Source organism: Salmo salar, chromosome ssa02 (assembly GCF_905237065.1).
Source record: "Salmo salar chromosome ssa02, Ssal_v3.1, whole genome shotgun sequence".
Taxonomy (NCBI): Eukaryota; Metazoa; Chordata; class Actinopteri; order Salmoniformes; family Salmonidae; genus Salmo; species Salmo salar.
In genome coordinates this window covers 36,093,895-36,113,489 of record NC_059443.1, presented here as the reverse complement: position 1 = coordinate 36,113,489, position 19,595 = coordinate 36,093,895, and the positions used below count along the sequence as shown (strand labels likewise).

The following is a 19,595-nucleotide window of genomic DNA, read 5'->3' as shown; positions in this document are numbered from 1 at the left end:
TGGGTTGTGCCGTGGCGGAGATCTTTGTGGGCTATACTCGGCCTTGTCTTAGGACGGTAAGTTGGTTGTTGGAGACATCCCTCTAGTGGTGTGGGGGCTGTGCTTTGGCAAAGTGGGTGGGGTTATATCCTGCCTGTTTGGCCCTGTCCAGGGGTTTCATCGGATGGGGCCACAGTGTCTCCTGATCCCTCCTGTCTCAGCCTCCAGTATTTATGCTGCAGTAGTTTATGTGTCGGGGGGCTAGGGTCAGTCTGTTACATCTGGAGTATTTCTCTTGTCTTATCCGGTGTCCTGTGTGAATTTAAATATGCTCTCTCTAATTCTTTCTTTCTCTCTTTCTTTCTCTCGGAGGACCTGAGCCCTAGGACCATGCCTCAGGACTACCTGGCATGATGACTCCTTGCTGTCCCCAGTCCACCTGGCCGTGCTGCTGCTCCAGTTTCAACTGTTCTGCCTGCGGCTATGGAACCCTGACCTGTTCACTGGACGTGCTTGTTGCACCCTCGACAACTACTATGATTATTATTATTTGACCATGCTGGTCATTTATGAACATTTTAACATCTTGACCATGTTCTGTTATAATATCCACCCGGCACAGCCAGAAGAGGACTGGCCACCCCTCATAGCCTGGTTCCTCTCTAGGTTTCTTCCTAGGTTTTTGGCCTTTCTAGGGAGTTTTTCCTAGGGAGTTTTTCCTAGCCACCGTGCTTCTTTCACATGCATTGCTTGCTGTTTGGGGTTTTAGGCTGGGTTTCTGTACAGCACTTTGAGATATCAGCTGATGTACGAAAGGCTATATAAATACATTTGATTTTTGATTTTGATTTTGCATTCCGATTCCACTCACACATGTCTTTGTCTTTGAAAATGCCACAGAAGTACTGGGGGTTCTCCACAAAGCTGGACATCCCAGAGTCATCAGAGGAAGGAGGGCTGGCCCCAAAGTTCATGAAACGCAGTGACACAGCAAGATCATCCTCTGTTCCCAAGACAGATGAACCTGGAGAGAGAGAGAGAGAGAGAGAGAGAGATGTGAATGTGATACATCCATTTATTTTTCAGCAATTTATGGATGCATTGTTCAGCAACAAAGAAAATGTTGGAAAATGGACGTCAGAGCAGTAAGCAACTCCTGTATTTTCTGTAGACAGTATTAACAATTGTAAAACCCACTCAACGAGAAAACCACAGAACCCCCAGAGCTCCTGATGGAAAATGGTAGAGGGCAGCAAGCGAGGGGAAACGAGTTGGCCAGGAGGGGTGCCCACTTAGGCAATCAGGCCCACTTAGGCACTTTCTGGGGGGGTCCGAGAGGACCTATCATGCCTAGCTGGCCTCCATCAGTCTTCTTTAATGGCCAACGCTGCAGCTAGGGGCTCCTGACGCCGTTCACTGCTGTAATTAAGGGACTCTAACCGAGCTGTTGGGCTGACAGTGTGCAAAGTTACAGCCTGGCGGAAACCCTATATTGCCTGGCCTCATGCGAATCACTTTCAGAGAGGAATACAATGCTTGCTGCGGAACTATTGGCAATTCCAAAGTGATAAAGAAAAAAAGGAGTTGGCATTGTCGCTGGCTTTTGCTTGTTTCAGTTTGGAATAGATATGCGTTTTCCGAGAAGTCTTTACCATTGGCAAAGTGTCATTTTCTCCTGGGGTTGTGTCTTATTGAATGCTCCAGACAGGGACATGTCAGAATTTAGTCTCAAGCCTTCACTTTCTAACAATTGAGGGGTTTTGAGAACAGCAAACCCATCTCAGGTTGTTTCATAGCTGTCTTCTATGAAAACCCAGGTAATGTGTTGCTTACTATTACCCCTCTGAGTATAGGAGATTATACTTTGTGCAAAATAACAGACACTACTGTGGTATTTGAAACACAATGCATAGTAGAGTGTGTCACTTACGGTGAATACCAAACTTGGACTGCTGGCCACACTTGTTGATGATCAGTACCATAATGAGGAGGAAGGTGCAAGCTAACACAGCCAGACCCACTGCCACCGACACCTGCACAGAAACATAATTAGCATCAACATAGCCTAGCATAGCATAACATAACATTTGCTAAAACATTAGCTTTCCATAGTGTATGTTATATTATTACTATGTTTCAGACCCATTGAATGGCGTCTCACCCCAAACACTCTGCTCTCCAGGTTCTCAGTGACATCCTCATTAGATTTGTTGGTGGGAACTGGAGGGAGCAGAAAAGGAATCATTAATGATGGATCGTTACTCACAAATCACCATGATAACCACACATAAAGTATGCAAGACACTGACACACGGTGTATTAAAAGAAAGTGGAGTATATGAAAAATAAATCCCGGGTAATTTACACTCTACTTCTCGTGATAACTATTTTTTGTTCTCGTTAGGTACAGTTTAGGAAGTTATCTGTTTCTACCAGGTAATAATCGCTGTCAAAATAACATTCAAGAGGCTTACGTGGATCCCTTTCTTCAAGGACTGGCATGAAGAAAAAGAGGAGAGGATGACAAATTTAGACTAAGTATACAGTACATACTGGATATGCAAGCACATGAGACTGTATTTAATATAACACAAGTTGGTGAATAGTGAGGGTGGGTATCATAGAGATCCTATTAAATTACTATTATTATTACAATTCCTAATTCTTTGACCTTTAATTTCAGACAATCACCTGGGATGATGCCCTCAGGATCGAAGGGGTCAAAGGGGTTGTCCATGAACTTTCCCGTGGCCGTGGCTTGTTCCATGCCCAGTCTGTTCTCCACAATGATGGTGTAGAGGCCGTTGTTCAGGTGGGTGGGCTTGTTGAGAAATAGACAACCGTGCTTCACAGAGCCGTCGTCCGAGTCGGGAATGAACTGTGTGTAGGTGTAGAGGCCTTCGGTCAGGTTGGAGCCGTTGAAAAGCCAGCGGATGGTTGGCTCAGGGTTCCCGTCCACCTTAAAGGGGACACACCAGTGGTGCTGTTGCTCGGCGTTGTGCAGGAATATGATTTTGGCTGGAACTGGATGGAAGACATGAGATGTGGTCCGTTAGGATGTGTGAATGGGTAAGGAGACAAGGTGAAACAAAGGCTATTTCTGAATTCAGAAGATTGGTCAACCTACCGTACAGTGAGCAATACCCTCAAAATCTTTTACAATAAATGTGTGTAAATTATTGAACATGATATTAGAGTGAGATCACACTTAGCTGAAATAATTATACACAAAGCCATAACCCTAGTTATCTACACATAAATTATTTATTTGTGCTGAATTTTCAGTTTACCACATCCAACCTGTTTCAGACATAAAGTCATTGGTTGGTCAATAGAAGGTTCAGCCTCATCCAAGTGACCTATAGGTTCCTCCTATGCGTTTCCATGAATCAATGTTCTCCATCTACACTGTCAACCTGTTGACCTGGTATGAATAATGAATCCAGGTTTTGTTAGGGCCCCTAACCACAAGAGCTACCTGGAAGCACAGAGCTGACAAGAGGCTACAGGAAATGGCTTCTTTAGATCGAAGACTATGCTGATGCAGAGAGACCCCTCACTCTGACAATTTCCACCGACCATTCCACTGCTTTTAACCTATGACCCTACTGCAGAAAATGCTGTGCTAAGGGGATAGCGAGGCATTTGTCTCTTTTGTATAGATTATCCCTGAAAAGGGATGCTAAAGACAGTCATGGACAGCAAAAATTAGCACATTTAGCACAATTAGCACAACCCATCAGGTTTGATTTAATGTCCCCAATTTCTTTATAGTGGGTTAGAAATGAGCACAATATAAGTTTTGTTGAACTCTGTCTGAAATCATAGACTAAATTATAGTTAACCGTTCAACGTTTTCTTCGTAGATTAGATTTGTTTGATTGATTCTTGCTATCGATTTCTAGGGTGTAGTCTATATATTCATTTTGAAAAACCTTTTCCCAAGCAAGTTTATTTTATATATATTACTGAACGGATGCTGCCTCCGCAGCACCAATCGCCTGGATCCCAGGAAGTGGTCAGACCAGCCACTCAGCAGAGCAGAGCCCTGGCTGTAAACACCCTGCTGATCGGGGAGCTAATTAAGGGTAATTAAAGGCTAGCGGTTAATGAGTGTCCATCCACTAGGGGGACTGATGTTGATAGATTAGCCGCGCTAACGCACTTACAGGCTGCCAATCACTCTGGACGAATACTGTGTTCCGGAGTGGGAGGGGGAAGTCCATTAGCCGGGGCTCTTATCGAATCTTACCACGCTTATCAGCCTATTTTCCTCCTTACATTCATTAACTGTCCCTCGATGCTCATGCATTTGGCTGCAGCTCTTTTTGGGCTTTATTTTCCAATGAGTGTCACTGAGTTGGTGAAATTATATTGTTTGGACAATATTTTCTGTAATGTATTGCTAATGCATTGACGCACTCTCTCTGTGGGACCACAGTTTGCTGCAATTCAGAAATGTTTCAGTAGAAATGCTGGGCTAAGGCAGAACCACAGTCTCTGACAGTATAATGTATCTTCTATAATCAGATGTCTGTTTTGTTCTGTCATCTGTTTGAGGTCTTTGTCCTTGTATGGTTGATAAATGAGAAAAATGGGACATTAAAAATAATGCATCACTAATGTAACGTTACAGTGATGTATTACTAATGCAGTGGCTATCCGTCATTCAGGGCAGGTGGGGCAGAGCCACCAGTTTTGAGCCCCACCTGTTTAACAAAAATATATATACATATACAGTACCAGTCGAAAGTTTGGACACACCTACTCATTCAAGGGTTTTTCTTTATTTTTACTATTTTCTACATTGTAGAATAATAGTGAAGACATCAAAACTATGAAATAACACATATGGAATCCTGATATGACCAAAAAAGTGTTCAACAAATATACAAAATATATTTTAGATTTGAGATTCTTCAAAGTAGCCATCCTTTGTTTGGATGACAGCTTTGCACACTCTTGGCATTCTCTCAACCAGCTTCACCTGGAATGCTTTCCCAACAGTTTTGAAGGAATTCCCATATATGCTGAGCACTTGTTGGCTGCTTTTCCTTCAATCTGCTGCCCAACTCATCCCAAACCATCTCAATTGGGTTGAGGTCGGGTGATTGTGGAGGCCAGGTCATCTGATGCAGAACTCCATCCCTCTCCTTGGTCAAATAGCCCTTACACAACCTGGAGGTGTTTTGGATCATTGTCCTGTTGAAAAACAAGTAATAGTCCCACTAAGCGCAAACCAGATGGGAAGGTGTATCACTGCAGAATGGTGTGGTAGCCAAAGTATGCCTTGAATTCTAAGTAAATCAAAGACAGTGTCACCAGCAAAGCACCCCCACACCATTACACCTCCTCATCAATGCTTAATGGTGGGAACCACACATGAGGAGATCATCTGTTCACCGTATTCTGCATCTCACAAAGACACGGAGGTTGGAACCAAAAATCTCAAATTTGGACAGATTTCCACCAGTCTATTGTCCATTGCTCGTGTTTCTTGGCAAATGCAAGTCTCTTCTTCTTATTGGTGTCCTTTAGTAGCGGTTGCTTTGCAGCAGTCGACCATGAAGGCCTGATTCACACAGTCTCCTCTGAACAGTTGATGTTGAGATGTGTCTGTTACTTGAGCTCTGTGAAGCATTTATGTGGGCTGCAATTTCTGAGGTTGGTAACTCTAATGAAATTATCATCTGCAGCAGAGGTAACTCTGGGTCTTCCTTTCCTGTGGCGGTCCTCATGAGAGCCAGTTTCACCATAGCGCTTGATGGTTGAAGTTCTTGAAATTTTGCTTCAATATATACACATAATTTTCCTCCCTCATGATGCCATCTATTTTGTGAAGTGCACCAGTCCCTCCTGCAGCAAAGCACCCCCACAACATGATGCTGCCACCCCCGTGCTTCACGATTGGGATGGTGTTCTTCGGCTTGCAAGCCTCCCCCTTTTTCCTCCAAACATAACGATGGTCATTATGGCCAAACAGTTCTATTTTTGTTTCATCAGACCAGAGGACATTTCTCCAAAAAGTACGATCTTTGTCCCCATGTGCAGTTGCAAACCGTAGTCTGGCATTTTTATGGTGGTTTTGGAGCAGTGGCTTCTTCCTTTCTGAGCGGTGTTTCAGGTTATGTCAAGATAGTACTCATTTTACTGTGGATATAGACACTTTTTAACTTGTTTCCTCCAGCATCTTCACAAGGTCCTTGGCTATTATTCTGGGATTGATTTGCACTTTTCGCACCAAAGTACGTTCGTCTCAAGGAGACAGAACGCGTCTCCTTCCTGAGTGGTATGATGGCTGCGTGGTCCCATGGTGTTTATATTTGCGTACTATTGTTTGTACAGATGATGGTGGTACCTTCAGGTGTTTGGAAATTGCTCCCAAGGATGAACCAGACTTGTGGAGGTCTACAATGTTTTTTGGAGGTCTTGGCTGATTTCTTTTGATTTTCCCATGATGTCAAGCAAAGAGGCACTGAGTTTGAAGGTAGGCCTTGAAATACATCCACAGGTACACCTCTAATTGACTCAAATGATGTCAATTAGCCTATCAGAAGCTTCTAAAGCCATGACATAATTTTCTCGAATTTTCCAAGCTATTTAAAGGCATAGTCAACTTAGTGTATGTAATATTCTGACCCACTGGAATTGTGATACAGTGAAGTATAAGTGAAATAGTCTGTCTGTCAACAGTTGTTGGAAAAATTACTGGTGTCTTGCACAAAGTAGATATCCTAACCGACTTGCCAAAACTATAGTTTGTTAACAAGAAATCTGTATATATATAAGTTTACATACACTTATGTTGGAGTCATTAAAACTTGTTTTACACCTATTTGTTTTATATATATACACCTACAAATAGGTGTAAATTGCAAGCCGAAGAACACCATCCCATTAAAACTCGTTTTTCACACACTCCACAAATTTCTTGTTAACAAATTATAGTCTTGGCAATTCAGTTAGGACATCTACCTGTCCCAGACCTGCTGTCCCAGACCTGCTGGAACCCTGACCTGTTCACCGGATGTGCTACCTGTCCCAGACCTGCTGTTTTCAACTCTCTAGAGACAGCAGGAGCGGTAGAGATACTCTCAAAGATCGGCTATGAAAAAGCCAACTGACACTTACTCTTGAGTTGCTGACTTGTTGCACCCTCGAAAACTACTATGATTATTATTATTTGACCATGCTGGTCATTTATGAACATTTGAACATCTTGGCCATGTGCTGTTATAATCTCCACCCGGCACAGCCAGAAGAGGACTGGCCACCCCTCATAGACTGGTTCCTCTCTAGGTTTCTTCCTAGGTTTTGGCCTTTCTAGGGAGTTTTTCCTGGCCACCGTGCTTCTACACCTGCATTGCTTGCTGTTTGGGGTTTTAGGATGGGTTACTGTACAGCACTTTGAGATATCAGCTGATGTAAGAAGGGCTATATAAATAAATTTGATTTGATTTGATTTGTAATCGCTGCCAAATGTGCTTCAACAATGTACTGAGTAAAGGGTCTGAATACTTGTAAATGTGATATTTCAGTTATTTTCGTTTTATAAATGTGCAAAAATGTAAAACCGTTTTTGCTCTGTCATTATGGGGTATTATGGGGAGGCATGTAGCCTAGTGGGTAGAGCGTTGGACTAGTGACCGAAACGTTGCTAGATTGAATCCCTGAGCTGACAAGGTAAGAATCTGTCGTTCTGCCCCTGAACAAGGCAGTTAACCCACTGTTCCTAGGCCGTCATTGTAAATAAGAATTTGTTCTTAACTGACTTGCCTAGTTAAATAAAGGTGAAATAAAATAAATAAAATATTGTGTGTAGATTGATGAGGAGTTTTACACTAAGGCTGTAACGTAACAAAATATGGAAAAAGTAAAGGTGTCTGAATACTTTCCGAATGCACTGTATATGTATATATATGCCCCGTTTATGTATGCTACTGTTCTGAACTGTTGTACAGAGAGAATACTCTAAGAACTACCCATGTTCTGAATTCTGTCGCTGTACATTTCAAAAGTCCTGAACAAATAGTTATATTGACAACGTCCGTCTTAGCTGGCGTGTTAATTAATGTCTTAATCGAAATGACGGATTGCCTCTTATCCGCTCGTCGTTCCCTTATGCCATAGTTTGTACATCTCAATTGTCAGTAGAAACCACATTCGTTTAAGTTAGTCAGCCATATGGTTATGGTTATGGTTTTTAAAAGTCAGTAAATGAGGCTGAATGAATTGTTTTGCTGCCAGACAAGGCTCTGCTGATAGCCAGGTGTAGTGGTGGTAAGGATTCACTCCATTGTGCTGAAAAGAAAATTCTGCTGTTTGGACAGAAGACAGTTTGTTGGTACCGTTTGTCACCGTTATAGTGAATGTAATGTATTGTTTACTTTTGTGTTGTGTAGTGGCTTTGCTGGTATGCTTAAAAAAAATACAAAAATACAAATTTGCTCTACCAAGATTTACATACTAAAATTGCCACTGTACTAATGTATTATTGAGTGACAGCTGATAAAAATAATCAAAACGAAAGACCTGTGGCATGTTAAAGCAAAGTGACAAGGTGGGCTTATTTTTTGCCACAATTATTAATACTAAGTATTTCATTCTGGGGGAAAAATCTCTGGCTATACACATTGCTGCGAGAGGAAAATTGACACCATTTTTCTCTACCTCTCCTGCTTTCATTGCAGTATGACAGCTCTCACTGAGTCTTTCAGCTTTCAACACCCTGACGGCTTTAATAGTTCATTGGCACTTACATTCAATGTCCAACGTCACTTTCTCTTCCCCGGGCCCGGCCCGGTTCTCTGCCTCACAGGTCAAGTTGTGCAGGTTGTCGTCTGAGGACATATTCCACAGCTGCAGCTCCAGCTTCAAAGTGGAGCCCCAGAACCTCTCCTGCAGATGGAACAAAACGCAGAGGACAACAGGGGTTTACAACAATCATGGAGACATCTGAGATGCAAGGAGAGTCTGAAGGATTATGACAATGTACACAATAAGAAAACCGAAATACACCATAATACTGTTTTATTTTTAGTTCTGAATATTTCCTTCAAATGTGACCCTGATCATGTTACTAGAGTTTGTCTTTTAAAAGATGTTAGACATATTAAAGGGAACAAAAAGTGCATTGTGCAATATCTCAGAAACAAGTACTGATCTAGCTGGTTTTCCCCAATCAGTATGTCCAGATGACATCATCACTCAGTACCTGTACAGTATAGCGAGACAGCAGTTTATTTGTGCGCCACCTCACTACAGGCATGGGCTCTCCTGTCACCTGACACAAAAATGTCAGGTTGCCCCCCTCCTGGACCTTGGTGTTGGCATGGACAATGGCGACATTCGGTACAGCTGCAAAACAATGACCAAGAATGGGTTGGAAAATCTATGGTCTGGACTGGGGTATTTAATATTGATAATGGCGTTTAGTAGTAATCCTATCAGCAATGCCACTAATGCAATTAAGTCTAATAAAGCCTTGTCAGACTACTTCTACTATTCATGCATATATTACTTAGTAATAATAAAGTAAAAACATATTTTTTTATCTCTGAACTGAGTAAAAATCTATCAATTCAACTCACTGCAATTCTCCATCAGTAAGGAGTCCAACCGTCGGGCATGGCCATTGGAGAGGCAGTGTAGCGGTTGCTTGTCAAGGTCACTGTGGTCATTAAGCTGCCATTGCTGCAGCCAATGGATATCACAGGAGCACTCAAGGGGGTTGTCCCTCAAAACCCTGAAAGGGAACACAGAGAAAATCGGTCTGTTAAGTCCGAAAGTTTTCTCTCAATTGTGTAACCTTCTTCTTCTTTCTAAAGGACTATACAAAGTATTCAAGGTCGTTATTATCAACGACGCACACTGCAAATAGAACATTCTAGATTTTAAGGAAGAGGGGAGTGAATAGAGAGTAAAAACTCAACATAGAAAATAATTTATCAGTGAAATATGTGTTGAAAATTCTCTGCAATCAGTTCCAAAACAGAGTGAAAGGGGTCTATGTTGCTCATACAAAGCGACCATCTTTGAGTTGATATTTCAGTCACAGGTTGACTAGTTGAAGAGAGTACAGAAGTGATGTTCTGAGTGGTTTTTACTCACAGGTTGAGCAGGGGAAGAAAATGGAACACCTTCCAACTGATATGCTCCAGGGAGTTAGATGCCAGGTTTCTGTGTGATACAATAAGGCAACAACATCCATTCAACAGGACATTTAGCATATAAATAGCAAAAAATGTAAATACAGTATTATACAATTTATTGTTGAGCCTATAATTCCCCCCCTCTTTTCACCCGTGTTGAGTTTTGCATAAGAATGGCCTGTGCATGGCAAACAGCTCAATATTTAAAACAATTACCAGTAAAAAGGGACCATTTTGTTTATGCACTGTTTCCATATGCTCATCTTTAGGTGTCCAGCGTGTCAAGAGTCCTCACATTCACGCACAAACAATCAGCAGTCATTACAGCCTTGCTGTTTGTTATGTTTACACATGTATTTTTTATATCTATTCAAATGAGTTTTTCTGTTCTACCGTGTGTCTGACACCTGTTGTTTTCTCAAACGCTGCCATAATGAGGACAAAAATCAGAGTCTGTAATATACTCTTTTGTGTTATCTATAATCATTTTTGGGATGAAGTAAATAAACATTAATCTGGAGAGATGGTTTTGTAAAATATATGTTTTTATGTTGTTGAAATAAATCATACTGAACGAATCCCAAGATATGATCACTCAGTGCAGAACAATGCGGACCTGCTTAGAACTACTCTCTGGGTGGACACATTGGTGCCTCCAAATGTACTCTGCTTAATTACCCAGGCAAGTCTTTTACATCAAATGTACTCTGCTTAATTACCCAGGCAAGTCTTTTACATCAAATGTGCTCTGCTTAATTACCCAGGCAAGTCTTTTACATCAAATGTGCTCTGCTTAATTACCCAGGCAAGTCTTTTACATCAAATGTGCTCTGCTTAATTACCCAGGCAAGTCTTTTACATCAAGTGCTACATTCAAACATCATTGGCACACCTCTCGCTGTTGTCTCACTGTTCTGTACATTAGGTGATTAGCCCAAACACTTCTCTGAGACGGTGGTCATTATGCATGGCCATCGAACACTACTAGAGTGCTCGAGTTATATTAGCCTGATGATGCTGCTTGTACTTGTATTAGGAGAAAGGAGAACAGATTTTACTATATCAAATATTGTGTATTAGGAGTATGAGGTTAATTCATTTGATAAAAAAGCTTCAATATTGCGGGCGATTGGCAGATGTAGCTTTCATAGACCTACTGTACATTCAGATGTGCTGCACTTTATTGTAAATCAAAAGAAAATGTGGATTTCTGAGGCATATCACTGCTTAGATATGTTATCCCCTATGTATCCCTAGTGTATCTTTTTAAACGTACTGCAGATCACCATGACTGCTCTGAAATGCTTCTGTGCTGGCAGAGGGTGTAAATAAAACCTCTCAGAAGATGACAGCAGACCACACTGGGGAGGCACCTCATGCAACCGATACATATTCACTCTGGCAGGGCCAATGGGGGCCAGCAGGGGTTCAATTATTTGTTTTCCTTGCTCCCAAAAGTTCATGTCAGATGGGTTAGCCATTGGGGCTTATCTATTACCAGCTCAATTCCTCCCGGGCCACAGGGGAAGGGAGGATGGCCGGGAATGGCAGCTGCTCCTCGCTGTGCTCACGCACAGCATCTTCATTTATAAACTGGTTGGTTCGAGCTGTGAATGCTGATTGGCTGACAGCCGTGGTATATTAGACCGTATACCATGGGTATGACAAAACATGTATTTTTACTGCTCTAGTTACGTTGGTAAGCAGTTTATAATAGCGATAAGGCACCTCGGGGGTTTGTGATATATGGCCAATATACCACTCCGCGTTGCGTCGTGCATAAGAACAACCCTTAGCCGTGGTATATTGGCCATATACCACACCACTTAAATATCTTAAGGAACAAGGAAGGGGTGGAGGAGAAAATGTCCTGGTATGTCTTGAAAAATTGCCCCCCAAGTACAGTATCAGAGCCCCTCCCATGTTCTCACCCATTTTGAGTGGTGCTCCCAATCTAAGAGACACATCTGTTACACCCCACAACCCCCGTCTTCGAAATATTGATTAAGCGATAATGGACCCTTAGTGGAGTGTATTTATTATGCAGCAGTTGTCGATAATCCACCAAAGTGAGCGAGTAAATGGTGACTGGTGGAAGTCTTCTCCGATTTCACCAGAACCCCCCCACCCCCCCACCATCCCTGAACCCCATTCAGTACCCTTCCCTCTACACCCCCTCCTCCTCCCAAACCGCCAGTCTTTCAGATAAACAACATCGGACATGTCACACATGTTTAGTAAGATGATGAGGACAAGATGGTGGAGACAAGGGTCAGCTACTGATGGAGGGATGATTGGCATGGATACTGGCAGTATTGGGGAAGCTACTCTGAAAATATAGTTTACCAAGCTACCAATTACCTCACACTGTAAGAAGTTAAGCTACACTAAAGCTACCGTCAAGAAAAACATAGTTTGTTTAACTAAAGTTACTTTGAAAAAGTAGTTCACTTCATCCAAACTACTTTGTGTGAAAATTAACATATCTAAATCTGAAATGTCATAGTGTCACGTCCTGACCAGTATAAGGGGTTATTTGTTATTGTAGTTTGGTCAGGACGTGGCAGGGGGTGTTTGTTTAGAGTGTTTCGGGGTTTGTTGGGCTATGTTCTTTGTTAGTCTATTTCTATGTTAGTTCTAGTATGTCTATTTCTATGTGATGTTTATTGGGTGGACCTTCAATTGGAAGCAGCTGCTCCTCGTTGCTTCTAATTGAAGGTCCTATTTAAGAGGGGTGTTTTTCTATGGGATTTGTGGGTAGTTGTTCCTTGTTTAGTGTTTATTGCACCTGACGGGACTGTTTAGGTTCGTTTGTTCTTTTTTTTTTGTGTACGTATTTAGTTGTTTCTCCTTCTTCAAAATAAAAATTTGATGAGTATGCATATTCCTGCTGCGTTTTGGTCCAATCCATACGACAACCGTGACAGAACTACCCACCACAAACGGACCAAGCAGTGGAGGGAGGAGCAGCTGCTTCCAATTGAAGGTCCACCCAATAAACATCACATAGAAATAAACATACTAGAACTAACATAGAAATAGACTAACAAAGAACATAGCCCAACAAACCCCGAAACACTCTAAACAAACACCCCCTGCCACGTCCTGACCAAACTACAATAACAAATAACCCCTTATACTGGTCAGGACGTGACACATAGACTGCAAGTTGCAAGAACAGATCAATCTGGAGTCAGATGTTAACAGAATATGTAATTTATCCTATTAAAAACAAAAATGATGTTTTATGTGACAATTAGGCAGGTCTGATGACGAAAAAGTAAGGAAATTCGTGCCTACTTCAACCATATTTAATTTTTTTAATAAAAAAAGTAGTGTGTATTTCTAGTAGTTAGCTACACCGCTACATGATAAAAAACTGAGGTTGGAGTCATTAAAATTTGTTTTTCAACCACTCCACAAATTTCTTGTTAACAAACTATAGTTTTGGCAAATCGGTTTGGACATCTACTATGTGGATGACACAAGTAATTTTTCCAACAATTGTTTACAGACATATTATTTCACTTATAATTCACTGTATCACAATTCCAGTGGGTCAGAAGTTTACATACATTAAGTTGACTGTGCCTTTAAACAGCTTGGAATATTCCAGAAAATTATGTCATGGCTTTAGAAGCTTCTGATTTACATCATTTGAGTCAATTGGAGATGTACCTGTGGATGTATTTCAAGGCCTACCTTCAAACTCAATGCCTCTTTGCTTGACATCATGGGAAAATTCAAATAAATCAGCCAAGACCTCAGAAAACAATTGTAGACCTTCAGAAGTCTAGTTCATCCTTGGGAGCAATTTCCAAACACATGAAGGTACCACGTTCATCTGTACAAACAATACTACGCAAGTATAAACGCCATGGGACCACACAGCCGTCATACCGCTCAGGAAGGAGATGCGTTCTGTCTCCTAGAGACAAATGTACTTTGGTGTGAAAAGTGCAAATCAATCCCAGAACAAGGAAGAAGCCACTGCTCCAAAACCACCATAAAAAAAGCCAGACTACGGTTTGCAACTGCACATGGGGACAAAGATCATACTTTTGGAGAAATGTCCTCTGGTCTGATGAAACAAAAATAGAACTGTTTGGCCATAATGACCACGTTATTTTTGGAGGAAAAAGGGGGAGGCTTGCAAGCCGAAGAACACCATTCCAACCGTGAAGCACGGGGGTGGCAGCATCATGTTGTGGGGGTGCTTTGCTGCAGTGGGGACTGGTGCACTTCACAAAATAGATGGCATCATGAGGATGGAAAATTATGTGGATATATTGAAGCAACATCTCAAGACATCAGTTGAAGCTTGGTCGCAAATAGGTCTTCCAAATGGACAATGACCCCAAGCATACTTACAAAGTTGTGGCAAAATGGCTTAAGGACAACAGAGTCAAGGTATTGGAGTGGCCATCAGAAAGCCCTGACCTCAATCCTATAGAACATTTGTGGGCAGAACTGAAAAAGTGTGTGTGAGCAAGGAGGCCTACAAACCTGACTCAGTTACACCAGCTCTGTCAGGAGGAGTGGGCCAAAATTCACCCGACTTACTGTGGGAAGCTTGTGGAAGGCTACCTGAAACGTTTGACCCAAGTTAAACAATTTAAAGGCAATGCTACCAAATACTAATTGAGTGTATGTAAACCTCTGACCCACTGGGAATGTGATGAAAGAAATAAAAGCTGAAATAAATAATTCTCTCTGCTATTATTCTGACATTTCACATTCTTTAAATAAAGAGGTGATCCTAACTGACCTAAGACAGGGAATTTTTATTAGGATTAAATGTTAGGAATTGTGAAAAACTGAGTTGAAATGTATTTGGCTAAGGTGTATGTAAACTTCCAACTTCAACTGTAGTTCATCTACAACCAAGTGCAAAATGTAGTTAAATTACTAGTTGTACAACATGTAGTTCACTACTCCCCAACACAACATACGTGCAACACTAATGCTAGTTTGCTAGTTTCTAGTGTGCTGTACAGTATGTCTTTAGAAGGTAGTTGAAGGATTCCATTTGTGAGAAAGTTTGGATCACAGTGTTAGAAACACAAACATCAGAAAAGTAATCTACGATTCATCCATCAGTGTTTGTTTTTCTAATATAGTTGATTCAAACTTTCTAACAAGTGAAATCCAATTCATTTCAATATGCTAAACGTGGTCCAATATGTTGTACGTTGACTGTGACTACACTTGTAAAAACAGGTTGGTCTACATTGTGTCAACCCAATCCTTTTGACTTTAAATTGAAATGGCATGTTTCTTGTAAAACAAATTTAACACGCTGTTAGATCAGAGGTCAGAATCTGTCCCACATGACCCACTACTGTTGAGCCTCTGATACTATACCAATGCATTCTGTGCCTAAATAACTTACACAGTATTACTGTTGAATAAAATGGTATCAAATGAATTATGATTACATTTCAGTAATTTGAATCTGTAATCCAGCCTAAATCTATTGTTATGCAGTTTTTATATTTTTTGAATAATAAACTCAAGATCTCAAGGCTCGGGAACTTCCCCTTAATTGACAGCAACAAAGAGCCTGACCCAAGCATGGGTCGAGACATGACAAGGAAAGACAATCCCTTTGTAAAGCCAAGGACACTTACACATATTGGAGCTTGAGGTTGTGTTGGAAAGCATTAGCCGAGATGTACGCCAGCCTGCAGAACGTGACCGTGCTGGAGGGAGAAACACGACAGACAAACAAAAGACAGAACAGGAAGTGCGAATCACTGATTATGCTAATAGTTAACCATAGTGTGTATATTAACCAGTCTGTATTAGCTGTGTTAGCTAGCTCCAGACCATTTCCTTTCTTTGAATACGGAAGTTGTAAGGTACTCAGATGAACGATTTAAATTAAATTACTGTACAGGACTGCAGATTTCTGCTCAGAATAATAGCTAATGTGCAACACAGGAGGTTTACCCCCTTGATTGAAAGAGCCATAAAGGAAATGAAATGTTGAGTTGTAAAGTTTAGTACTGCAGATTGCTATAACAAGGTAGAGGGTATATTGGAGAGGGTGAATAGGGAGGGTGGAGTGTAGAGAAGACCACTCAATCAATGACAGGACCAACCAAATATTTAAAGCCAAGTCAATCAAATCAACTGCTAGGTGTATTGTAGCACATTTTGTATTTCATGCAGTATTACAAACGGACATCTACAAACATATTATCATACAACATTAGAAAAATACTGTACATATTACATATTATGCAAGGTTACTCACAGATTCTTCAACTCTCTATAGTTGGCAAGGTCTACTTCTGTAATGTTCTCCAGGTCGGCTTGATTTTCGATGTAACTGGGTAAAGAAACAAAAAAGAAATACAATGACATTCAGAGTTGATTTGAGTACATTTGTTTTTAAAGCAACAACAAAAAATCTATTGAAAATTAAAATACTAAAATACTGTCTAGGAACAATGAGCTTCATAGGCTTATTAAAAGCAACAAAAAAAATGCTTGAATGGAAAATTATCTTTATTGTTATCAATAATTTTTATCCACAGCAATCCAGGCAAAGCAGGACAGTTAATATAATGACCAATACAAAAGGTTGTACATGTATTAAATGTGATGAAAGCCCTAAAAAGGTACTGAATTGACACAGTACAGCACTGAGTGTTATATTTTATAGTGAAATTGTGCATTGTCCAAACCATGGGCCTTTGTAGGCTAGAGCCTGACAACTGATAGCATAACCAGACCAACGCCGATGCAAAGAAAACAAACCACTAAGCTAATATCAAAACTAAATCTACTGTAGAGAAGACTTGGAAAAACCATTTGTCTTCTTGCGAGACACTCATTTGACATCGCTGATGGTAAATTCTCTTCAATGAGTCATTTTCCACTTTTCCAGACGCACCTATTATTTCACGAGGGGACAGTATGTCAACTCAACACTCATTTAACACAAGGTCACTTTGCCCTACTCTTGAACTACAGTATCTTGAACCTCTTTGTATATTCAATCTTAGAACAAAAATGTGCTATCTAGAACCTAAAAGGGTTATTTTTCTGTCCCCATAGTATAACCCTTTGAAGAACCCTTTTGGTTCCAGGTAAAACCCTTTTTGGGGTTCCATGTAGAACCCCTACACAAAGGGTTCTACATGAAAACCAAAAGGGTTCTCCTATGGAACAGCCGAAGAATCCCTTTGGAATCCTTTTTTCTAAGAGTGTACTGTACAGATGTAGGATCATAATTTGAGTCAGTTTGCTACAGCAGGAAAATAATCTTGCAGCAACAGGAAATGTGAATTATTATGCAGATTATAATTATTGGACATTTTTGTAGGGGTTGATACATTTTCCATAAGTGGAAATCAAGTCTGAAATGTCTAAATGTAATTACAAACGTCAGAAGCCTTTTTAAACCTCCTGCATTGCAGAAAAGTTATCCTGCAACAGGTTAAGATCCTACATTTGTACACGACGTGGCCAGAAAAGTACATTTTATATGGACTGTTATATATGATATTTATGATATTACTGTATCAATAACCAAAAGTAAAGCAGCATAAAAGGTCAAGGGGGAAACATTTTCCTCCATTTGAACAACTTTATCAAGAAAAATTCCAAGCTTTTTCACATACAGTATAGCCAAATATGATAGCTTAAAAAAGCAGCACCCAACCCTTTTTCATGACAACACCTGGGAAATTTGTCATATATTTTCATTGGTATCTGGTTGACATGACGACCGATAACCATATTACAACCAGGTGAAGACTTCTCTTTCTGATCACTAAAAATGTCCTTTTACAGTCAGTATACAACCTGACCATGACGTCACAAAAGACATCAGCCAGACATTATTGCAACCAGTTTTGCCCGCTGGGCAGTGCCCCAAACATCTCCATCACCAAATATTTCCTTCTTTAACAGAGGCACTATTGTTTCAGTCTGTCACTACGCAACACAGATATTTATTTGACCCACGGAGCAGTAATGTAATTGCAGGACAGGTGGAATGAGAATCACCAATCGCCCCCATGCTTATTGGATTGAGACAATCTAGTGTACTCAGGCGGGCATCCGCTGACAATTCGCAAAACTTCATTTATAACTTAGTGCATGATGAATTTGGTCCCCTGTACCACAGGTAATTGTTTCTTGTTTGTTCCCCTGAAACACATGCCGAAAGAGCAGCTCTTGCTTATTGATTGAATTGCTTACAACTCTGCTGGAGTTCTAAGTAACAAGTTAAGCCACAGGTACTGATAATATATATATATATATATATATATATATATATATATATATATATATATATAGAGAGAGAGAGAGAGAGAGAGAGAGAGAGAGAGAGAGAGAGAGAGAGAAGTAGTGGCATAGAGGGAGAAAGTTAAGTACTAGCTGGACATGCTGCAGATGCAGTCTCTCCCTTAACGAGCTAGATTGAGGGTTAATTGTTGAGAGCAGTAGAGAGGAACAAAGACAGAACAGCATGGGATTACAGCAAACAGCATTTAGTTCTGTGTTCCATTTTCAGTACTGTATAGCCTAAGTATAACAGCCATTTTCCAATTCTCTGAAAAGAGTGGACAGAGCTGTGTACTGTAAAGTAACAGATAATTACTTAAAGATCAATTTTCCAACTTTTGTATAGTTTCAGCCAGTTTTGAAAGTGGTGCTCATGAGCTAAAAGTGGTCCCTGTTTTTTGTGTACTACATCATCCAATTGTGTACTATGTCATCCATTTTGTGGGATATCATCTGAATGTTGCAATTCGTGTTATATGTAACAAATCCAATTCATGCCATATGAATCTGGTTCCCGTAGCACATCTTTAAGTGGAGTGTACTGTGTACCCTTTAAAATATTATATGTGTCTCTTCTATGCAGTTTTGCTTAAGTATGTATACTCTGTTGGTTAATAGTTCTTCAGGGAACCACAAGCCTCCTGCACAACAACATGTTCTCAATGGGTTTGTGAGGATGACCCTCACCAGGCAAGGATGTATGTATCTGAACACCTTGCTGCTATAGTGCCTTTATGATACATGATGGGGAAGAGACTGTTTGCAGTCACCAAGGCAGAGTATCAGTGAAGCAGTATCAATATCAGCACAATCCCACAGAAATGATCACTCCACTACCACCAACTCTGCTCTTATCGACAGTGTTCCCTTACAGCGCATCGCGCCCCAGTTCAGCCCGTGCGAAACCACCAGACACAAGATCAAACAGACTCTGTAACCCCAACTCAAAGCGGGGGAGTTCAATTTGATGAGTTCGTGAAGTGGAATTTGTTCACTGGGAACGGAAATTGAGAAACTCCAGTTGTACAAATCATGGAAAGAGGACTAGGAGTAGAAGTCTCTAATAAGATGTAAGACGGATAATCTCTGAATACTTTGATATATATATATATATACTCTTTGAATCTCATGGACTTTTCATCTTTAATAATTGTAATAACAGTC

The 19,595-nt window shown here is 40.7% G+C and overlaps 1 protein-coding gene across 1 annotated transcript in view; it reads right to left on the bottom strand.

The window, feature by feature from the left end:
* Positions 1-19,595, bottom strand: part of LOC106581868 (high affinity nerve growth factor receptor-like) — a 31,256-nt gene that overhangs the window by 10,669 nt on the left and 992 nt on the right. Inside the window, exons 2-12 of the mRNA XM_014164305.2 lie at positions 16,390-16,464; positions 15,761-15,832; positions 10,090-10,158; positions 9,570-9,724; positions 9,194-9,336; positions 8,739-8,877; positions 2,671-3,003; positions 2,454-2,474; positions 2,141-2,199; positions 1,910-2,012; positions 851-1,003 (exon numbers count right to left, since the gene is read on the bottom strand). Coding sequence (XP_014019780.1) covers positions 851-1,003; positions 1,910-2,012; positions 2,141-2,199; positions 2,454-2,474; positions 2,671-3,003; positions 8,739-8,877; positions 9,194-9,336; positions 9,570-9,724; positions 10,090-10,158; positions 15,761-15,832; positions 16,390-16,464 — 1,322 coding nt within the window. The remainder of the gene's footprint in view (positions 1-850; positions 1,004-1,909; positions 2,013-2,140; positions 2,200-2,453; positions 2,475-2,670; positions 3,004-8,738; positions 8,878-9,193; positions 9,337-9,569; positions 9,725-10,089; positions 10,159-15,760; positions 15,833-16,389; positions 16,465-19,595) is intronic.